The sequence below is a fragment of the Phlebotomus argentipes genome, unplaced genomic scaffold (genome assembly GCF_947086385.1).
Source record: "Phlebotomus argentipes unplaced genomic scaffold, Phlebotomus argentipes genome assembly contig_2, whole genome shotgun sequence".
NCBI lineage: Eukaryota > Metazoa > Arthropoda > Insecta > Diptera > Psychodidae > Phlebotomus > Phlebotomus argentipes.
Window position 1 is genome coordinate 567,762 of NW_026776162.1, and position 19,573 is coordinate 587,334.

The 19,573-nt window shown below is 46.3% G+C and overlaps 7 protein-coding genes across 12 annotated transcripts in view; 4 read left to right on the forward strand and 3 right to left on the reverse strand.

Moving 5' to 3' along the window:
* LOC132265017 (protein groucho) overlaps window positions 1-4,495 on the forward strand; it is an 84,505-nt gene extending 80,010 nt beyond the window's left edge. For 3 of the 6 annotated variants that reach the window (XM_059765407.1, XM_059765409.1, XM_059765410.1), the window contains 10 exons: window positions 1,259-1,462; window positions 1,520-1,621; window positions 1,968-2,024; window positions 2,210-2,407; window positions 2,478-2,731; window positions 2,798-3,047; window positions 3,107-3,365; window positions 3,484-3,648; window positions 3,716-3,915; window positions 4,000-4,495. In XM_059765407.1, the coding sequence (XP_059621390.1) occupies window positions 1,259-1,462; window positions 1,520-1,621; window positions 1,968-2,024; window positions 2,210-2,407; window positions 2,478-2,731; window positions 2,798-3,047; window positions 3,107-3,365; window positions 3,484-3,648; window positions 3,716-3,915; window positions 4,000-4,107 (1,797 nt within the window). In that variant the 3' untranslated portion in view covers window positions 4,108-4,495. The remainder of the gene's footprint in view (window positions 1-1,258; window positions 1,463-1,519; window positions 1,622-1,967; window positions 2,025-2,209; window positions 2,408-2,477; window positions 2,732-2,797; window positions 3,048-3,106; window positions 3,366-3,483; window positions 3,649-3,715; window positions 3,916-3,999) is intronic. The other 3 variants (XM_059765408.1, XM_059765412.1, XM_059765411.1) reach the window with 2 other exon arrangements.
* Window positions 4,496-5,231: 736 nt separating this feature from the next.
* On the reverse strand, window positions 5,232-6,129 carry LOC132264810 (transcription factor Sp7-like). Its single transcript, XM_059765137.1, has 2 exons — window positions 6,068-6,129; window positions 5,232-5,988 (listed from the first exon to the last, which is right to left on the reverse strand). The coding sequence occupies exons 1-2, from the start codon at window positions 6,127-6,129 to the stop codon at window positions 5,259-5,261; spliced, it is 792 nt and encodes a 263-aa protein (XP_059621120.1). The 3' UTR covers window positions 5,232-5,258.
* A 1,002-nt stretch (window positions 6,130-7,131) lies between these two features.
* LOC132265019 (exocyst complex component 8) lies at window positions 7,132-10,765 on the reverse strand. The gene is made up of 2 exons (XM_059765413.1): window positions 10,617-10,765; window positions 7,132-10,543 (listed from the first exon to the last, which is right to left on the reverse strand). Exons 1-2 carry the CDS (start codon window positions 10,669-10,671, stop codon window positions 8,541-8,543), a joined length of 2,058 nt encoding a protein of 685 aa, XP_059621396.1. The 5' UTR covers window positions 10,672-10,765; the 3' UTR covers window positions 7,132-8,540.
* Window positions 10,766-10,797: 32 nt separating this feature from the next.
* LOC132265020 (uncharacterized) lies at window positions 10,798-11,891 on the forward strand. Its single transcript, XM_059765414.1, has 2 exons — window positions 10,798-11,096; window positions 11,160-11,891. The coding sequence occupies exons 1-2, from the start codon at window positions 10,905-10,907 to the stop codon at window positions 11,889-11,891; spliced, it is 924 nt and encodes a 307-aa protein (XP_059621397.1). The 5' UTR covers window positions 10,798-10,904.
* Window positions 11,892-12,021: 130 nt separating this feature from the next.
* Window positions 12,022-13,366, forward strand: LOC132265021 (large ribosomal subunit protein uL29m). The gene is made up of 2 exons (XM_059765416.1): window positions 12,022-12,134; window positions 12,208-13,366. Exons 1-2 carry the CDS (start codon window positions 12,058-12,060, stop codon window positions 12,878-12,880), a joined length of 750 nt encoding a protein of 249 aa, XP_059621399.1. The 5' UTR covers window positions 12,022-12,057; the 3' UTR covers window positions 12,881-13,366.
* Window positions 13,367-14,098: 732 nt separating this feature from the next.
* On the reverse strand, window positions 14,099-18,291 carry LOC132265022 (GTPase HRas). Its single transcript, XM_059765417.1, has 4 exons — window positions 17,693-18,291; window positions 16,166-16,306; window positions 15,070-15,185; window positions 14,099-14,972 (listed from the first exon to the last, which is right to left on the reverse strand). Exons 1-4 carry the CDS (start codon window positions 17,829-17,831, stop codon window positions 14,796-14,798), a joined length of 573 nt encoding a protein of 190 aa, XP_059621400.1. The 5' UTR covers window positions 17,832-18,291; the 3' UTR covers window positions 14,099-14,795.
* Window positions 18,292-18,547: 256 nt separating this feature from the next.
* On the forward strand, window positions 18,548-19,501 carry LOC132264696 (pyridoxine/pyridoxamine 5'-phosphate oxidase-like). The gene is made up of 3 exons (XM_059764982.1): window positions 18,548-18,653; window positions 18,715-18,871; window positions 18,939-19,501. The coding sequence occupies exons 1-3, from the start codon at window positions 18,605-18,607 to the stop codon at window positions 19,462-19,464; spliced, it is 732 nt and encodes a 243-aa protein (XP_059620965.1). The 5' UTR covers window positions 18,548-18,604; the 3' UTR covers window positions 19,465-19,501.
* The last annotated feature ends 72 nt before the right edge of the window (window positions 19,502-19,573 follow it).

The window sequence follows — 19,573 nt, forward strand, 5'->3', positions numbered from 1 at the left end:
GGCGAATTACTTATTCCAAATTGCCATTTCCCACCCACACGGCGAAAGCGCGCGCGAGAGAGAGAGCAAATTCATTTGAAATAATAATTATTGCCACTGTCGGGGAAGGAATACTTTTGTGTCCGCGCGAGGGGTTGAAAAAGGTTGGGATGTTAATTTTCATTATTTCTCTGCAACCGTGCGACGACGACGATAGCTTTTTGCCAAATATTTGCCTTGCGATGCGCGTCACAAATTGAGAAATTGTGACTTGAGCCTCCGCCCTGTCGCTCGTGTTGAGATAAATGGTGACAATAAGGGGTGGAAATGTGCCATTTTCGCAAAAGGCCAGTGTACGTGAAGCCAATGGTCAGGAAAAGAGGGTGGATCTCGTGGAGAAGAGAGGGTGATTTTTATCACAATTTCCACTTTGATTCTTTCGCTCGTCATCCCCCGAAAAGTCCCGGCAACGGAGAGGGGGTGGGGATATTTAGAGGGGTTGTGAAGGACAGAATGTCTCTGAAATTTTATTAACAATTTCCCTTGACTTCTCGTGCCACCCATTTTTATTGGGGGCGCCATGAGGGAGGAATCTGTTGAAGCAACACAATTGATTACAATCGAAATTTCAACCCCTTTCCGAATCCCTTGACAATGTTCATGAGCCCTGAAAGGTGATGGTTGTTTGCACTCACTGGATGAGGTGTGGTGGGGGAAGGGGAAGCAAAGAGGGTGGAAGAGTGAGTACATAAATTAGTCACCCTTAATCCACCCTCAAGAGATTAATCCAAGGGTTGCATTACAAATCATGCGTCAATGATTCCAGGAGCGCCTCCTCTCATTAGCCAAAGGGAAGCTTTGCGAGGGACTCCGAAATCAAATATCATGACTTTTAATCTGTCCACATCATTGCAATATTATAGTGTCTATGCCTGACTAATTTCTCTCCTTGATTGTGGCTTGTGCATGCTTGCGGTATCAATTCATCACGGCTTCGGTGGTTTATCTCACACACAGTAATGCGATATATTCCATTATCTATCATGTATTCGAGGGTCGGAAAGTATTTTATTGCAATGTACACGTAATCTGCTATGCACTGTGACTTGTATTTAGTTGGCATCCGCATGGTTATATTGACTACTTCTAAAGTCCTCCTGCTCCTCTCATATCAACCATCCATTATATGATTATGTCCAAATGCCATTGACAAGACACAATCAGAGCTGATTTGCGGAGGAATTCACTAAGCATTCTTCCTACGTTTCCTCTCTTGCAGCAACAAATCCATGCTCAACAACTGCCAGGTGCTCCGCCGCAGCCGATTCCGTCTCTCGGAGCTGCCCTGGCGGGTCCTCTGGGGGCGTTTGGGGGTCCCATTGGGCTTCCGCATGGCGGTCCACAAGGTCTGCTCAAGGCTCCTCAGGATCTCCACAGGGAGGACATCAAAGTCCCACTTGGACCTGCAGCAGAGGAGCGCTTGGTGAGTTTTGAGGGCGGGGCACTCGAGTGGGCGTGGCTTAACGCATCTGTCTTGCAGAGAAACTCCGTGTCACCGGGTGAAAGGGAAAAGTATCGTCCGCGAACACCTCTTGATATGGAAGCGGACGCCAAAAGGCGAAAGGAGGACAAGCTAACGCATGTAAGTAGCCGTGGAAGAGTCTCTACTTTCCTGGGAACTGAAGATCTTTACCACAACTGCATTGAGATGATTTAGTTTTCGGGCGGCTTCTATAGCGATTTGTGTGTGTAGAGAGAGGCACAAGATCAATGATGAAGATCATCGTCTCAATATTTCTCCTTCGCTACGTCTCCTGAACTCATTTTCACATGATTTTTTCTCTCTTTTTTTTCTTTCTTTCACATTATTTCTGTTTTGAGTATCATTGAATTTTCACAACTCTGTTTTTCCGTTGGAGTCTTTAGTTAGTTTGATTTTCTCTCATTTTATTTGATTTTGCGTTTTCTCTTCTTATTATGTTTTCCAGGAGAGTGATGGTGAGAAAAGCGATCAGGATTTAGTTGTGGACGTCGCCAATGAAATGGTGAGTTGTCGTGAGTGCGTGTATGTGTGTCTCTGTCACTGAAAGAGCACAAACCAGATGGAAAGAGAAAAAAAGAGCACAAATCACGATGCAATTGTCCAATTTTCCGCCCGAAAATTAAAGAATTATCTCTGCAGAGATGAAGTAAGGGGTGCAAAATGTGCTGACGGTGATTTTCTTTCAAGCAGGAATCGCCTTCGCCGAGACCAAACGGCGATCACGCGTCCATAGAGTCGAGGGATCGTGATCGGGACAGTATTGGATTGAATGGTGATCGTCCGGACAAGGCGGGCAGCAGTTCAAAGCCATCGAGTCAGGAGCGTCCACCATCGAGATCGGGCTCGAGCTCGTCACGTTCAACACCAAATCTCAAGACTAAGGATGTAAGCTTGGCTATAATCTCTTCATTTCCAGTGGAGCAAATGCTAAATGTGTTCTCTTTGTTGTGCGCAGCTCGAAAAGCCGGGAACGCCGGGCGGCAAGGCGCGATCCACGACACCCAATGCGGCCGTGGCCGGAACGCCCAAGTCCAACGTTCCTCCCGCTCCGGCTGGCTATCCACCGTCGCCATATCAGAGGCCTGCGGATCCGTATCAGCGTCCGCCACCGGATCCGGCGTACGGACGCCCACCGATGCCCTTCGATCCGCACGGCCACGTGCGGACCAACGGCATTCCCATTCCCGGCGCCATCACCGGAGGAAAGCCGTGAGTGCTTGCAATCCGAATGTCCCTCGAGTGCGGCTGAATGACTCTTTCTGCCTCTGCTTTCAGTGCCTACTCCTTCCACATGAACGGCGAGGGAACGCTGCAGCCCGTGCCCTTCCCGGCGGACGCTCTCGTTGGCTCCGGGATTCCCCGACACGCCCGCCAGATCAACACGCTCTCTCACGGTGAAGTGGTCTGCGCCGTGACCATCTCCAATCCCACCAAGTACGTCTACACGGGCGGCAAGGGTTGCGTGAAGGTGTGGGACATCTCCCAGCCCGTCAGCAAAACGCCCGTCAGCCAGCTGGACTGCTTGGTAAGTCCTCACCATGCTTGTCGCATGCTGACCAGTGCTAATCTCTGGCTCTCTTGCAGCAACGCGACAATTACATTCGATCAGTGAAACTCCTCCCGGACGGCCGGACCCTTATTGTGGGCGGCGAGGCGTCCAATTTGTCCATCTGGGACCTGGCGAGTCCGACGCCGCGCATCAAGGCGGAACTGACCTCGGCCGCGCCCGCGTGCTACGCCCTGGCCATCAGCCCGGACTCCAAAGTGTGCTTCTCGTGCTGCAGCGACGGCAACATCGCCGTGTGGGATCTGCACAATCAGACGCTGGTCAGGCAATTCCAAGGCAAGTTGAATCCCTGAATTTCTCCTGGGATTCTGTATTTTTCCCTAAAATTGAAAAATAGCCATTTGGCGTGGAATTTCTTATGCAACTGCTGAGACTTTATTCTCTCGCTTCGCAGGACACACGGATGGAGCTTCTTGCATCGATATCAGTCCCGATGGCAGCCGCCTGTGGACTGGTGGATTGGATAACACAGTGCGATCGTGGGACTTGCGAGAGGGACGACAGTTGCAGCAGCACGACTTCAGTTCACAGATCTTCTCCCTTGGGTATTGTCCGACAGGTGAGCTCGCATCTCCTTCGTCCGCCGTGGCTGGACAGAAGCTCACGCTGTTCTCCCCATTTTGCAGGTGAATGGCTGGCAGTTGGCATGGAGAATTCGCACGTTGAAGTGCTCCATGCGTCGAAAACGGACAAATACCAGTTGCATCTGCACGAGAGTTGCGTTCTGTCGCTCAGATTTGCCACGTGTGGTAAGTGGTTCGTCTCAACCGGCAAAGATAACCTGCTGAATGCTTGGCGCACGCCATACGGAGCCAGTATATTCCAGGTGAGAGAGAATATATTTTGTGATTTATGGATCAATTGCCAAGACTGAAGATTTTCTCTCTCTCTGTCTGTTTTTCTCATACAGTCGAAGGAAACGTCGTCGGTTCTGAGTTGCGACATTTCCACTGATGATAAGTACATCGTGACCGGATCGGGAGACAAGAAGGCCACAGTCTATGAAGTGATCTACTAAGTAGAAACAGAATCACTTCTATCGACACACCGAAGACTGACTTAAGGAAGGTGACAAGCAGGAGAAAAATCTGGACATTTGATGAGAGAAATATTGTGGACTCTCTCTGAAGAAGAAGGAAGAAGAAAGAAAAAAATTGTGTAGAAATATATTTGACGTTAATTATGTGGGCGGAGAGAAAGTGGTGAAAAGAAATTATTCTGTAACTGTAGGAATGTACTTTTGGAGAATGATTGGCTCTAGTGTTTAAGGAATTTAACAGTAAAACACGCAGATGATAAGAGTGGAAATTTGTATAAGTATAGTAATGTGAATTTAATGCACATGTGATAAATCCACAAATTAATAGCACATTCGTACAAGTATAAATGGAATTATATATATATATTAAAGAAAAGAAAACACACAAAATATATGTAGATGATCTTGAAGGGTGTGACACGAGCCAGGAGGGATGAGAGAGAATTCCTCTGCGCGTGCAGAGCGAGATTTCGAGGCGTATTTGAGAGAATTGCAAGGATATGTAATTTAAAGTACAGCAGTGAGTTGATGCTAAACCCGTAGGTTAAGGCTAAAATATAGGCGCCACATAAGGAATCATTATGTAACTGTAATGTCGCACACGTAAATTGAATCATACTAATTAAGTGTAATTAATAAACGTTCGCATAAGTGTGTAAAGGAGTTCGGTATTCCCCAGAGATTGTGAAATGCTGAATGTTGCGAACATTGTGGAGAAAAATCACACAGAAGTGACGAGGAGGACAAAAAAAAACTCGATGGATTTACCATTTAGAACAGAATTGTTTTGAAATTAATCCGTAAATTAAAGAAAAAAAAACTAGTATTGAGGATAAAGTTTTATTTTTAGAGACAGAGAGAAAAAGTGGTGGGAGAGAAGCCACGGATGGAGATAATTGCAAGAGGATTTTAATGTATTTGGTCTTAGAAGAAGAGTGTGAAGAAGGGGTGAAAAAAAACTCACTATATTCAAGAGAAAGTATAATAGATAAGTCGATAAGAGTATAAGAGAATATTCTTTTTAAATGTACAATGTAACATAAATAACATAATTAAATGAGCAAAAGAGAAAAGCATCAATTTTATTGACAATCTCACAGTAACTGAACGAACTGAACACTTGGCGCGGATCACATAAGCAAATCTGGCGATGCTGACGGTGGTTTTTTGGGCTTCCGGCCGGGCTTGGCGGGCGGCAGAGCGCGCCAGACGCCCTTCACCTTCCCAGAGAGGATCTTCCGCTCGTGCACGCGTCTGTGCTTGGCCAGGTGATCGGATCTGGCGAAGGACTTCGGGCAGTAGTCGCAGTTGTAGGGTTTCACGCCTGAGTGACTCCTGCGGTGTCTCGCCAGCTCGTCAGAGCGCGAGAAGCGCCAGGAGCAGTTGGGCCACACGCAAGCGTAGGGCTTGTCGCCGAGATGCCGTCGCACGTGGGCCTTCAGATGTGCCGCCTTGGCGTATGACTTGCCACATGACGCGAAGGAGCAGCGGAAGATCTTCTCCTCCTGCCGCGCACAGCTCAGCTTGAGGTTCTCCGAGCTCTCCTTGAGGAACTCATCGCATGAGTCCGAGCACAGAGGCGTCTTCTCGGGCAGTGGCGTGAGCATGGGCGAGCAGTCGTCCAGCAGAAGCTGCTCCAGATTCAATTCCCAGTCGAATTTGCAGGAGTCCTCGGCGCTCCAGCTGCTGAAGGCCTCCTGGCCAGGCACACTCTGCACCGTGGCCTCTGGCGGCTCTGGTGGCGTGTATGCGATGGGCGTGAAGAGAGGATCATCCCACATGCCCAATTCCTCATCCTCGGCCACATCCTGGAACTCCGTGTAGAACTGATGGAAACCCGTGGCGAAGAAGTCCTCCATGCTCGACGAACGACACACAAATGGTGACTGGACTTATCTGTCCAGAAGCCTCGGTCGATCTCTGTTCCATTTCACATTGCCAGGATCGAATTTCTCTGGCTTCTGGTCGCTCGACAGACAAATTTATCGGCTGTCCACGCATTTACAATGTCGCCTCACAAATTTCGCTCTTGTGCAGCATCACGATTTGCTGAATGAAGGAGTGAGAGAAAAAGCGATCGAGTAGAGAGAATTCATTAATGATCTGTCCCTCTGTATCCAGAGCCGCTGTCTATCTCTCTGGTGGTCGCCCAAAAGAAACCAGATGCACGCTGGCTTCCGGTGATTAGGCGCTCACTCTTTATCACAATCTGCGTAAGTCTCGATTGGGATTTTCCATGCCACTTTTCGTTTCGCAGTTTTGCGTGATTTTACAAGTAATTCTACGATTATATTTGCCTTATTCGGAGGAATTCTTCCGGCTTATCAATTTAAGGAAACCAGAATGAATTCCTGGTCGCAAAGATGCCTCCAGATAATCTGCCATCGCCACAGGATTCAATGCAGTCCCAGAAACTTCTGAGGCACTTCACCATCTCACAGAGTTGATGTCTTATCCGCTTCTGTCTCCCGGATTGCAAGATTTCTCTTCGCGATGATTGCCGGAAGCATTGCTATCAATCTGCATGTCTTCCTTCATGTTGGACAGATCCAGGACGCAGCCAGCCAACTCTCCAATGCTATTTCGGCCAATTCCGGGAGGTTTCTGCCTCTTTTCAAGCCTTCACGCCGCGCAATGTATGTCTGATTTCCACGTCGGAGAGACGCTTCAGCACTGCTCTGCACGCTGCCCACGTTCACTTGATCACTCCTGCCCAGGCTCAGATCCTTCGCCATCAGGACTATGCCATTTTTGCTCACTGGTAACGCAAACACAATCAAAACGACTTTCTGGCGCGGAAACTTGGCAAAAACACGCGAGGATTCACACAATTCCACTTGTTCCTTCCTGTTCCAGAGGTGCAAAGTACGTAAATTGCACAGGATCGCGTGCCTGGAGTGGAAAATTGACTCAAAACACTGAATTTGGGCACTTTTCATCGAGTGAGAAAAAGCTTCTAGAAAATGTTCTAGAAGGATCGACGAAAACTGATCCGCGATCGCAGTATTGTTGCAAAACTGCCCGTCGCCAGGGTTACGGCTCGCTCGCAAAGCGCTCATTGGCTCTCGGCGTGCTCGGCTCGTTCGGGTCGGCCGAGGGTATAAATATCAGTGCAGTTCTGAAAAATTCTCAGTCGTACAGTGAAGAGCGAAGAGAAGAGACGTGAAAATAGCGTGAAAAACAAAAACCCGAAATAATAGTTGAAAAGAAGCAAATATGGAAAACATGGAACAAATTATGATTACGCCGATTATTTTTTGCAATCTATATTATATAGAAGTTGGTTTCGATGGCCAAAACTGGCATTTCTGGCCATATTATTCTGTTGATCAGGTGCAGTATTTTTACCATTACTAATTTTGATACTTGAAAAGTGCTAAATTATGGTGAAAACTCAAATTAATGTGTAAAATTGTTAAAAATCCTGTGTATAAAGTAAAATTTTAGTGAATAATAGTGAAAACGTATAATGAAAATTGTAAAGAAGAGTCAAAAATGTAAATAAAAAATTGTAATGAGAGTGAAAAATGTAAAATATTGTGTAGAAGAATGTAAAAAAAGATTGAAAAATGTAAGTGAAAATTGTAAAAAGAGTGAAAAATGTAAAAAATAGTGTAGAAGAATGTAAAAAAGATTGAAAAATGTAAGTGAAAATTGTAAAAAGAGTGAAAAATGTAAAAAATAGTGTAGAAGAATGTAAAAAGGAGTGAAGAAATGTGAAATATTGTGTGAAAACTATAATAGAGTGAAGAATGTTAAAATAATAGTGTAATAAGAGTGAAGAGTGTAGCAAAATAAGAAAATCAGGTTATAAAACAATAAAATTGGTGACGTGGTTCATTGTGAACTGCGATCATTAAATTATTGTGAATAAAGTTTGGTGATATTGTGGTGTGGCGTGTAAAGCCCGTGAAAATTCCTGTGATATATAATAATATAATAAAAAAAGAAAAAAATTAATAATAAAAAATCCAAGTGATAAATTGCTCTAATTGAATTTAATATATAAGATTTTGATACTGTCTTTCTTTTTTTTCAGATGCGGCCAGATCTATCGGACGAGGTGATAATAAAATAATTAAAGGCAAAATAATCTTGTGGCATCTTTCTAAGGACACTTGAACTGATAGGGAGGGACTCCTAATAAAACATTTTAGTTGCTCATCAGAACACTCGTTTAATTCATCTTCTTACCACAAATTTCATACATTTTTAATAAATTGTTGAATTTAAAAAGACAAAACTTATGTATTTTTCTTATGTAACTTAATTATTATAATAAATGATTGCTGATTAATTTCATAGTCTCGTCTTTATTACCCTTGAAATGATAAATAAATACTTCGCGTGTCTTCTGAAGGTTTGCACAATTATAAGGCTGCGTGCTGAGAATGTGTCGAACTGCTGGCACTCTACAGAACGTCCGTTTGGTAGATGCTGCGCGGCTTGGGTTTCGGCGCATTGCCCGTCTTGGTCGCCAAGGCTTTCAGCTCGGGCAGGAGTTCGCAGGATCTGCCGCTGGTGCTCTCGAAGAGCGCGATTGCCGCCGGCAGCACTCTGTCCACGAGAAACTGCTTATTGCGGCTGACGAAGTTCAAGTCGATCGCCGCAGACGGATCAGCCTTGAGGCCGAATTGTGCCACGAACAGCTCCTTCACCAACACCTCGGCATCCTGCTTCAGCGTCTCATACTTGGCCAGAGTGGCGCAGCTCAGCGTGGTGACGAAGAACTGCCGGCAGAAGTTCACCGTGGACTGCGTGAGGCTGATGAACGTGTCGCCCGTAACCAGAGGCTTCAGACTGATGCCGAACGCCTCGAACTCCTTCATAGTGCTCCTCAGGGCTTGCTTTGTGCGCAGATTGCAGGGCTGCCAGTTGTCTTCGATGCGCTGCGTAGCCCCAATCAGGCGCTCCTTCGCCTCCGCCAGCAATCCCTCGAGCGTGGGCCTCAGCAGCCCCTCTATGTGATAGCCCACGTCCAGGCCGATCTCTGTGAGCCGGCCACAGGGCACTCGCACGAGTTCCACGCAGTTCGCCACGGCCTCCAGGTCCGTTCCCTTGCCCAAGTAGTGCTTGATGAGCTGCGACGCGAAGTACTGCAGCTCCTGGTGACACCACACCACCAGGCTCGCCGTGCAGGCAGCCTGGGTGCCGAACGCACCCACAAACTCCGCTACCACCTGCGCCAGGTCGCAGAAGAAGATCTCAGCCACGCCCAAGTTGTTCCTCCTCGCCTGACGCTGAGCTGTGCGAATGGCCGTCGTGCAGACGCCGAGGAGGGCTCCACACGCTTCCCTGGCCTTTCGCATCTCCGCCAGCAGCTTCAGCGGCCGCCGCGCGGATCTGAGAGCCGCCTGAAGACTCCTGCTCTGACTGGCCGACAATTCCAGCAGCAGAACACTCACGAGAGAAGCCTTCAGATTTTTCATCTTCTCCCTCATTTCCGCCGCCCCATGAAATGCACTATCCCTGGCAAGGTATTCCTCACACTTCTGCAGCAATGCCAGGGTGTCTTCGAAGTGGCGCTGGGCAATCAATGCCTGGATCTCCTCCGGAGCTGAAGACAGCCAATCCGGCGCGAAGATGAGCGGAGTGTGCTCAGTTGTGGGACTCAGCGTGGCGTCGCTGGACAGACTCACAGTGTCCACAATCGATTTCTGTCTCACTGCCATCGGGGGCGCCGGGGCAGGGCCTTTCCGGTGACGCTGATGACCCTTCATGCTCACCTCGAACTTCTCAATCCACTCCGCCTTGGCCGACGGACTGATACACTGGAAGATGCGACTCCCGTCCGGCGTGATGATGTTAATGGCATTCCTCACGCCGTCCAAATCTCGGATGTTGATCACGGCCAGCTTCTTTGATTCATACTCAGCCAGAAACTCCAGATTCTTGTCATGCTTCACCTTCGCCACAATCAGAGTGTCGCTGAAGAGGAAGAAGTACGTGCGACAGATTGGCCGATAGTCATTGGAGTCCAACTCAATGAGACCTCCTTCGTGGACAAAGGTTTTGTTGTCCAGCACTCCCGAATAGCCGCTCAGGGACTCCCGGATCAGAGCAACAGTGTTGCGATTCTGTGTCTCTTCATTCGCTTTTGCGTCCAGACTTCGAGGGCCAGCCTCCTTGTCACCGGAGCCATCGCCGTCCAGCAACACTTTCCGTGGGTCATCCACCACGTGGCTCTCCCGGAGAGTGCCCAGCAGATTCCTCTGCTCAATGAGAATGTGGGAAAGTTGATACATCTCAGACTCCAGCTGCGAAATCTCCTTCGCCGTGTCGATGAACTTCATGTAGTTGTCGTACACGTGCTTCTTGAGGGCTGTGGACGTCTGATCACTGTACGTCTGGATCTTTGCCTTCCGCTGAAGCAGTTCAGGACCGCCGACGCACTCCTGGACAAGCCCTCGGACATCTGTGGCAGAAAATCAAAGTAATCATATTGCACCGTTATGTAATGAGAGTCTCAATCTCTAGCAGCTACTTACGGTCCTCCGCCTTGAAGCCCTTCGTGTCGAACACTGTGTTGGAGGATTCAGGCATTTTTCCTGGATAATTTCACGAGAAACAATTTTGTTTTTCGCCCCCTCGAACTCCACAAACGCGACTAAGTAAGGAAGAAAAAGAAGAATTCCGCCGCAACCTGGATTTGATACGCAGCCCAAACACATGTTCCTTTGAGGTTAGGTTAAGTGGACGCCACGCATTGGAACTTGCGAGGATTTCTCAACATTTCTGTGTAAATAGCTGGCTAAATTACCTGAATAGTCACGAAAATGGTGGATAAAGATCAACTGAACACCTGTATAATCAACTTGCGCGGAAATGTGGGCAAGGCGAAGACCAGGACGATTCACAAGCTCACGAGGAAGATCAAGAGTTTCGAGGTGGGAAAGAAAAAGAACCCGGAAAACAAGAAATTGACTACGAAAATCCAGAAATTCGTCGAGGAAATTGCAGTTCTGAAGGTATAAGATATGCGTTTATATCTTTCGTCAGGAGGGTGACTTGAATTGTTGGTATTTTTCCAGAAAATCGATCAAGTTGACAATGTGAAGAAGATCTTCAGCTACTCAGGCAAGCCGGAGAGCACAATGGCTAATGTGAATGCTACTCCGCTGGACAGGGCGATTGCCAAGCTGATCTACAACAATGAATTCCTGCGGAATATCATCAAGAAGAACAAGGAAGCGCTGAACCTGAAGGACGACGACGCGGAGTGGAAGGAAAAGCTTCTGACGATGGGCAAGAAAAAGCAGGCACAGCAGAAGAAAATCAGCAAAATGAATGAACAAAGCCTGCGTAGCGCCAAGAAGAAGGGAAAAAAGGACTTGGAAGACACTCCAGTCAAACAGAATGATGAGGATGCAAAGACTGCTTCTCCCAAGCAGCCTAAGAAACCGAAAAAACAGCTCAAAAAGGAGCGAAAAGATTCTGGCGGCGACGATGAAGGCGAATCGCCAAAATTCACGATAAAGCAGAAGAAGCAGGACAAGAGTGACAAGGTTCTGCACATGAATGCCAAGTCTAAGAAGATCCAAAAGGCGAAGGCAGGTCCCAAGAAGGCATGGAATGGAAATGCAAAGCCACCAAAGCCACAGTTTTCCGGAAAAGCCCCTGGGAAGCCTGACAAGCCCTTTAAGAAGGGAGTTGACAAGGAGAAGAAGACGAATGGAGCAGTTCATCCCTCGTGGGAGGCGAAGAAGAAGCAGAAGGCCACCATAGGAAAGTTTGAGGGGAAGAAGAAGAAGTTCCAGGATTGAAATCGTGTCCGGGAAGCACAATAGGTTCGATGCAATGGATCGGCATCACTGCGCTCGTGCTGCCCTCTACGACATTATATTTTTGACATCCGGCAATCCAAATTTGTTTTGGAGGTTTTGGATGAATTTCTATTAGAAATAAAGAGTAATTTTAAGTGTAGAGCTGATGAATTGTCTCGTGCGAGTTGCTAGCCAGTCTCGGTGGCTCAGCGGAATTCCTGGGAGTGCTGGGAAGTCCACTAGGTGAGTTTGATAGGTTACTCCAGGGGAAGTGTTCTGTGAACCACATTGGTTACTTTGCGTCTCTCTGCTGCAGGATTCTGGGATGCCTCGGGATTCACACAACGAGCTCCCGGCGAGATCTCATGGAGTTCTTTGATGATAAGAAGAATTGGGGTGAAATGGATGTGAAATGCGGGCGAGCGTGGACAAAGGATGAGCTGAGGATAAAGTCAAATGCTGACCTCCACAAGCTCTGGTATGTGCTCCTGAAGGAGCGCAACATGCTTATGACGATGGAGCACGAGTGCAAGGAGGAGGTGGAGCTGTTCCCCAGTCCGGAGCGCGTGGACAAGGTGAAGTTATCGATGGAGAACCTGGAAGTGGTTGTCCGGGAGCGCAACAAAGCATATCACTTGCTGGAGACTGGCGAGACCGGCGAGCGGCCCTCGGCGGAGATCACGGACGTGCTGGGGCTGAAGAAGGAGGTGATGTTGAAAGAGTACGCCACGCCGAAGACGAAGGAGACACTGCCACTTGTGGAGAGAGTGCCGGAGGACACGAGAGACTTCCTGCTGAAGCTCAAAGAGCAGGAAACTATCGCGAGGACGAAGGAGAGGAACAGGAACCGCAACCACGTGATGAAATTGCTGAGGCGCTTCCCCAATATGGACAAGAAGATGCTGGCCGAGAAGTATCCGGACGTGGACATCGATAAACTCCTGGAGAAAGATCTCTGTCGCGGTCATTTCGTCCCAAATTCCAACTGAATGGAAGCATTTTGTATAGATTCTGAAGCTGAATAAACGAGGATTTGATTAGAAATTTATCATTTTATTCACTTTTTTTCATAATATTTGCATTACAACGATTAATATCATTATACAAATATATATATCGTAAAACATAAACTATCCATAGCATTTTATTATGTTTTTCTTCTTCTCGAAATCTCAACTCTTTCTCTTGCCTCACAAGATCTTTTCCCAATAAAGCCTTTCAAGCGATGATTCTTCGCGTTTGTGCTTTTCCACTGGATTTTTTTCTGTCTCTGATTTTGTGTATTTACATTAAAAAGAGAATAAAATGGTTGGCTCCTGAGGAAAGGAAAAAAAAAATTAAAAATCACCTCTATTCTGTGCGTAGAAGAGTTAAAAATTAGGTGTATGAAAAATTGAAAAGATTAACTTTTAGTTAATAATATTCTCTATACAATCCTTGTAATTATTCTTCTCTTTTATCTTCTCTTTTTTTTTTAATAAAAATACTACTCTACTTTTTAATATATCTTCTTCATCTCTATAATCAATTTTTTATCAGCTTCGATTCTCCAGAAATCTTTTATTTTCTCTTAATTTTACTACCTTTAATATTTCCTCTCTTCTCCCTCTCATCATCTATTTATAATGTCTTGATAACATTTTCCTCCGTCTAATTTTTCATTTAGTTGTTTCTCTCCTTCTCATTTTCTTGGGGAATTCTCTTCATCTTCAATTCAACTTCCATCATTTCTCTATGTCTAGTTTTCTCAATTTTTCTGGCACTTTAAATAGCTTATGTTTTATTTTATAAGAAAGAGACTTTCTTCTGCATTCTTTTTTTCACCGCTCTTTTTTCTCTTTCTCGTGACAAAGTTTTGCTTCCTTTTTAGTATTAGTTTCAATGCAATTTCTCCCTCATTTTTTCTCTTCTTCTTCTTCTTCTCTTTTACAGCGATAGTGAAAGTGTGAAAAAATCTCTCTGGCTAGATTCTATTAGCATTAATTTCCTTCCATTGAGGAGCTGAGAAAAATGCTAAAAAGCCCAGCAACATGAAATCCACTCAATTAGCAATTAATTGAAAGAAATGTCTCACATTCTTTTACAATATTTCTCTTTCTTGCCAAGTCAATCCACACGTGATGGCGCGGATTTGCATAAACTATTTCACTTCACAGAGCATTTTTCTCCACTTTTGTCTTTGTGTCTGCTCTTTTTCTTCTTCTTCTTTCTCTCTCTCTCTCTCTCCTCAAAATAATGGGGGGCACATTTAATTAACTTTCTCGCTCGTTCCAGCATCTTCGCCTCTTTTCTCTCACACTTTTAATACTTTATACACAGAAAATCTTGTAATCTTGCCTCTATCACGCCCTCTTCTCTCTTTCAGCGCCTCCGGCCAATTCTGCTACCCTTAAAATCGTTTAAATCTACTCGTTGGACAATTAAAATACTTTAAACTTATCATTACTTATTACACATGTGACAAATTGATCCACTATGTTTTTTTTCTCTACTTTTCCCCATCCTTTTCCCTCTCTACTCGCTCACTGCCTTTCCTCCCCCACCCCCCAGCCCTTTAAAAAACAAACGTCCACAATTAAACTGGGTGTGTTTCTCTCTCTCTCTCTCTGACATTTGCTCTATACAAAGTTAAAAAGTCAAATTTCTATTCCTCCCAAGAGAGAAACTTCACTCTCATTCGTCGTGTTTACAGAATAATAGAACCACACACGACATGAAAACCTAAACATTCCACCCTCCCGCACTCGTGCACACAATCAGAAGAAAAGAAACTGCGCTACACATGTGTTTCCCTTTTCTTTCTTTTTTTTTCTTTTTTAAAAGAGACGCTCTTAAAACATTGGCTCGTAACTGTGAACTAGACACTTTTTCTGAGTTGTGGAGGATTTTTTTTTTCTTGTTGAATTAAAGCAGAACACACTTGAAGCGACGATGAGATCCATTTTTGGGATTTTTGCTCTTCTTCTTCCGCTGCTCCTTGTCTTTGCGAATCTCACGCACGAGCGTGTAGAAAGCATCATCGACGCCCATCCTCGTCTTGGCTGAAGTCTCCACAAATGGGATTCCGTACTGTTTGGCCACCTAAATTTTGCAGAGACAGTGAAGAGAGAGACAACAAAGAAGCACAGTGAAACATTAGACGCAATTGTGCAATGTACAAAGACAACTCCTTTCTTACATCTCTCGCTTGGCTCATGTCAACGGCCCATGCCTGCAAATCACATTTGTTCCCCACCAACACCATCGGCACTTCTTCGGCATCCTTCACGCGCTTTATTTGCTCACGATATGTTCCTGCAACGACACGAGGAGAAGCTCTCTTTAGAAATATAACATATCACCTCCTCCATTTCCTCCCCATCAGATGGTTAATATTTGTTATTTCTCTCTCTCATCGTTTTTCCTCATTCAATAAATTTATTATTCCAATGTTGAAACAAAGCAAATATTTAAGATTTAAATCAATAAACACATTAATCTCACCAATAATATTCCCCGCGCAGTCATTCAAAGTCAAGATTGGCAAGACAAGCAACTTAATTCCCAACAATGCAATGGAAAATTGTCTCAGGCAACACACAAACTATTAATCGCAATAAATTGATAACAATCGCTCAGGGCGCCCGACAAGTAACATAAACACTGTATTATCATCAATTAATGTATGACAGAGTTAAAAAATCATCTCAGCTGCTCAGAGACACAAATTCCAAAGCCAACAGATAAGCCCCAATGCCCAGCCATTCTCTCCGCACACTCTCTTTCTCCCATCTTCCTGATATGCCAAAATATTATTGATGCAAGAATCTAAGAATAGAGAAAAGAGAATTCCCATGAATTCCACATTCACTCACGCGCACCCAAAACTCACTCTCACTCTTTGGGCCTGTCAATAAACACAATCATCGCGAGATCAAGATTGCCCGCAATCACTCTGGGATGATTTCGAGGAAAAGTGCGGCATTCTCCATCGAGGTGACTCAATAAATTCCCTCCAATTCCCAATACAAGAGAATATAAAAATGAAGGGGGGAAAAATTGGTGACCCATATCGGAAACCCATCTATAAAATCCTCACACACTCACGCGCGCAAAGTCACACACATGATATTCAAGTGCGCGCGCGATACCGGACAAATATAAACGCCACTGAAAGACCGTGAAAACAATAAAAAGCGCCTTATCGCGAAACTTGAATAGAAAAACCGCCAAATTGAAATTCATTTTACCCACACTTTTCCCACCGCCCAATTCCCCCTCTCCCATTTTCTCACCTATATCCTCGAAGCTTTTGGCACTGTTGACTGCAAAGACAAGGAGGAATCCCTCGCCCGTTCGCATGTACTGATCCCTCATCGCCGAGTACTCCTCTTGGCCGGCCGTGTCCAGGATGTCCAAGAGGCACGTTTCGCCATCTGCAAAGAGCACAAAGTCAGCGATCAGTCGTCCTGTAAGCTTCTCCCGCAACAGTAATTGGTCTTCGAGTGATGAATCATGATTTTGAGAAGCAGTAAAGAGAGATTTCAGCATCGCCAAACTAACTGAATCACATTCACCGCATTCCATCTGAAAGAATGTTCTCAAAAAGCTGCTGAACTCTCAGCTCTGGTCAAGAAAACATTGGAAATGCATATAAAATTGTAGTGCCAAATTTTAATTCCCATTTTGTGATGTTTGCTGATGAGATTTGCCCCTAAACAACAAATTCAGTCATCTGGGAAGGATTTTTCAGCAACTCAGAAATTACCTAAATATTGAGGTAAAATAAATTCCTTTAGGATTCAACGGAAGATCATTTTCAGCTAATATTCTCAGCTGCGAAGAAGCAGATCGCTTTCGGTGATATCAATCAATTAGGCGTAATTGATGGGATAAGAAAATAAGAAGGCCGTCGCTGGAAAGTCTAATCTAGTCTAATACCATGACGATTGCAGATATAAAGGAATATCCCAGTAGAAAGAAACCATTTGTATTTATAAAGAAGTTGGTAAATTTAAAGCAATTTCTTCTTCAGAAATTTGTCAATCGCAGTTCTCTTATGCGAGAAACCCTAAACAAAATTGCAATGACTTTGGGAAAGCCTTTGTAGTTGATTTACTTCAAAACTGAGGTGTCCTGAGAGCCAAAGACGTAATGTAAATTCTACAGCCAGAGCTAATCTTGCTCTCTTCGCGTACAAAGACAGCCATTTGGCACTCACACTGCAAGTTGAAACACCTGAGAAGAAATCGTACAAACCTTGCGGTGCACAGACAAGTTCTGAGGCCCCAGAGTAGGGCTGGTGATGGGTTTTGGGGAGGAAAATCAGCATCCCGCGACTTGACATTGAGTCAGCCTCGAGAAAAGTCGGTGGAAAGCGCTCTCTTGGCGGAGAGCCGGAGAGCGCACGGGAGTGACGGAGAGAGATGGAGGTTGTCGCGGAGCGATGGAGTGCGTGATTCATAGTGGGGAAGAGGGACGACACGACGTGGCCGCGGGATGATGAACTCTGGCCACTAATCAATCCCAATTGTGGATCTGACAGAGACGGCGAGAGCGAGCCGTGGCCAACAAGGGCGGATTCTCTTGGCAAACAAAACAGCCCAAAACCCACGGGAGTCACGCTGTCCGCGGCTCCTCTTGTCGCCCAGCGAGCCTCTTGCGCGGCCGGGAAGCGCGGGGCGCGGCCGGGGGCGCCGGGGGTGGGCCAGGACGGCGCGGAGGAGCAACAATCTGCCCATTTTGATGGCGCCACACGGCCGAAAGAGACAAATGGCGCAGTCACACGCACTTTGGGGCGAATTCTGCGGAAAATTACTCACCGATGACCACTTGCTTCCTGTACGAGTCCTCAATTGTGGGATCGTACTCGTCCACGAAGTGATTCTGGATCAGCTGGATGGTGAGGGCGGACTTGCCGACACCGCCAGCGCCCACCACCACCAATTTGTATTCCGTCATCTTGGCCCTCTCTGTCCTCCTGCGCGGCCCTCACGATCCGGAAAGTCACCTCAGTCGCCCGTCCGATGGGGGCTCGCCCGTGGCGCTCCTCGTGGACACTCTCGCTGCCACCGGGGGCGCTTCAGCCTCAACAGACACGCCTGGTTGTGGAGAGTGACTCTTGGGGACTTTGCTCCCTCTCGCGATCCGACTCCACTCACTCTCCCGCAGCCGCGAATGCAACAAATTGGCCAAAATGGGCGGAAAAGGGAGGCCAAAAGGACAAATTCTAAGCACTCTCGCAGCTCTATTCGCCACGCACTCACGCACTTTAACACGCACTGTACACTCCCGAGTGGACTCTAGATTGCTCTCGAGTCGCCAGCATCAATTTTGATCCACTTTTCACGGGTATTTTGCGGAAAATGTCGCGACAAGCCCGACCATCGATTTGCCACTGTTCGCCCTGCAATTTCCCCAGCGGCGAAGTCGCCTCAAGAGCCATCTGCAGGAATATCTCAGCAACCCCAGATGGGATATTTTTCAAACAAAAACCGCGAATTCATGTATTTTCTAAATTTTATTCAGACAATGCGCGAATAAAGCAAGTGAAAATACCAGAAAATGCCACTGAAATTGCAAGAATTGCAGAATGATTCCCTTAGAGAAATATATCCACTGTATAACAGTTCAGCCGCACGACGAGTTCGCAAGTAATGACGTCACGCGCTGTCATGCGTATATATATTTTGTTGTCAAGTGGATCGCTCAGGCATTTTTTGTTTACCACTTCTATGCGATTTTTCAGGCAGTTTTCGGCCATGGCTACTCCAGGAATCTCGTGTAAGTGCTTCCCTGTGCCATCAACTACCTTATTCACTTGCCTAACTCTACTTTCCTGCAGCCTTGCGATACAAATACATGGAGCGAAGTGAAGCCTTCAAGGAAGACAGCCTCGTGAAGAAGGAACCCTTTTCGCTATTCCGGGAGTGGTTTGAAGAGCTTCTCAAGGATCCGGCTGTCAATGAGCCCAACGCGATGTGCCTCTCTACCGTGGACAAGTGTGTTTTAACTTGGTTTTGGATAGAAATTATGGAAATTTTATGAGATTTCTTGTCTCTCGGACAGAAATGGGCAGCCGAGATCACGATATGTGCTGATGAAGGGCTACACAGACGATGGAATCACGTTCTTTACCAACTACGAGAGTAATAAGGCCAGGGATATGCTGGAGAATCCGAAGGTGGCCCTGAATTTCTACTGGTTCGCCCACAAGCGGCAGATTCGCGTCGAGGGAGTGGTTTCCAAGGTTACACAGGAAGAGTCTGAAGAGTACTTCCGCTCCAGGCCTGTGGACAGCCAGATGAGCGCATCCATCAGTCAGCAGAGTCGCAGAGTGCCCAGTCGGGCGCATCTGGACGAACTGATGGAAGGCGTGAAGAAGGAAACCGAGGCGGCGGGAGGAAAGGTGCCCATGCCAAACTGGGGCGGATATCTGGTGAAGCCGCAGCTGTTCGAGTTCTGGCAGGGGCAGTCCAACAGACTGCATGACCGCATAGTGTTCAGACGATCTGCAGGCGTGGAGAAGGAAGTTGACGGCGTGTTGACGAAACAGGGCGAAAATGGGTGGGTTTTTGAGCGTCTCGCTCCCTAATTTCTAGTCATTCTGCCAAAATTCACTGTCTTCCAACATTATCTCACAACAAGAGCCACTCAAATGTTGAATTATCTGATAAGGAGTGCGTCTATAAATAGACTTTAGA

What these genes read in the sequence shown, in the direction of transcription:
- LOC132265021 (XM_059765416.1), top strand. Translation starts at nt 12,058, where the DNA reads ATGAATTGTCTCGTGCGAGTTGCTAGCCAGTCTCGGTGGCTCAGCGGA. An exon ending in AGTGCTGGGAAGTCCACTAG is followed by an intron (nt 12,135 to 12,207) that starts GTGAGTTTGATA and finishes TCTCTGCTGCAG; the next exon opens with GATTCTGGGATGCCTCGGGA.
- LOC132265020 (XM_059765414.1), top strand. Translation starts at nt 10,905, where the DNA reads ATGGTGGATAAAGATCAACTGAACACCTGTATAATCAACTTGCGCGGA. An exon ending in AGGAAATTGCAGTTCTGAAG is followed by an intron (nt 11,097 to 11,159) that starts GTATAAGATATG and finishes GTATTTTTCCAG; the next exon opens with AAAATCGATCAAGTTGACAA.
- LOC132264810 (XM_059765137.1), bottom strand. Translation starts at nt 6,129, where the DNA reads ATGCGTGGACAGCCGATAAATTTGTCTGTCGAGCGACCAGAAGCCAGA. An exon ending in GCCAGAGAAATTCGATCCTG is followed by an intron (nt 5,989 to 6,067) that starts GCAATGTGAAAT and finishes TCGTTCGTCGAG; the next exon opens with CATGGAGGACTTCTTCGCCA.
- LOC132265022 (XM_059765417.1), bottom strand. Translation starts at nt 17,831, where the DNA reads ATGACGGAATACAAATTGGTGGTGGTGGGCGCTGGCGGTGTCGGCAAG. An exon ending in CAAAAGCTTCGAGGATATAG is followed by an intron (nt 15,186 to 16,165) that starts GTGAGAAAATGG and finishes GTGTCGTTGCAG; the next exon opens with GAACATATCGTGAGCAAATA. An exon ending in ACATGAGCCAAGCGAGAGAT is followed by an intron (nt 14,973 to 15,069) that starts GTAAGAAAGGAG and finishes TGCAAAATTTAG; the next exon opens with GTGGCCAAACAGTACGGAAT.
- LOC132265019 (XM_059765413.1), bottom strand. Translation starts at nt 10,671, where the DNA reads ATGCCTGAATCCTCCAACACAGTGTTCGACACGAAGGGCTTCAAGGCG. An exon ending in GGGCTTCAAGGCGGAGGACC is followed by an intron (nt 10,544 to 10,616) that starts GTAAGTAGCTGC and finishes TTTCTGCCACAG; the next exon opens with ATGTCCGAGGGCTTGTCCAG.
- LOC132264696 (XM_059764982.1), top strand. Translation starts at nt 18,605, where the DNA reads ATGCGATTTTTCAGGCAGTTTTCGGCCATGGCTACTCCAGGAATCTCG. An exon ending in GGCTACTCCAGGAATCTCGT is followed by an intron (nt 18,654 to 18,714) that starts GTAAGTGCTTCC and finishes ACTTTCCTGCAG; the next exon opens with CCTTGCGATACAAATACATG. An exon ending in TGCCTCTCTACCGTGGACAA is followed by an intron (nt 18,872 to 18,938) that starts GTGTGTTTTAAC and finishes TCTCTCGGACAG; the next exon opens with AAATGGGCAGCCGAGATCAC.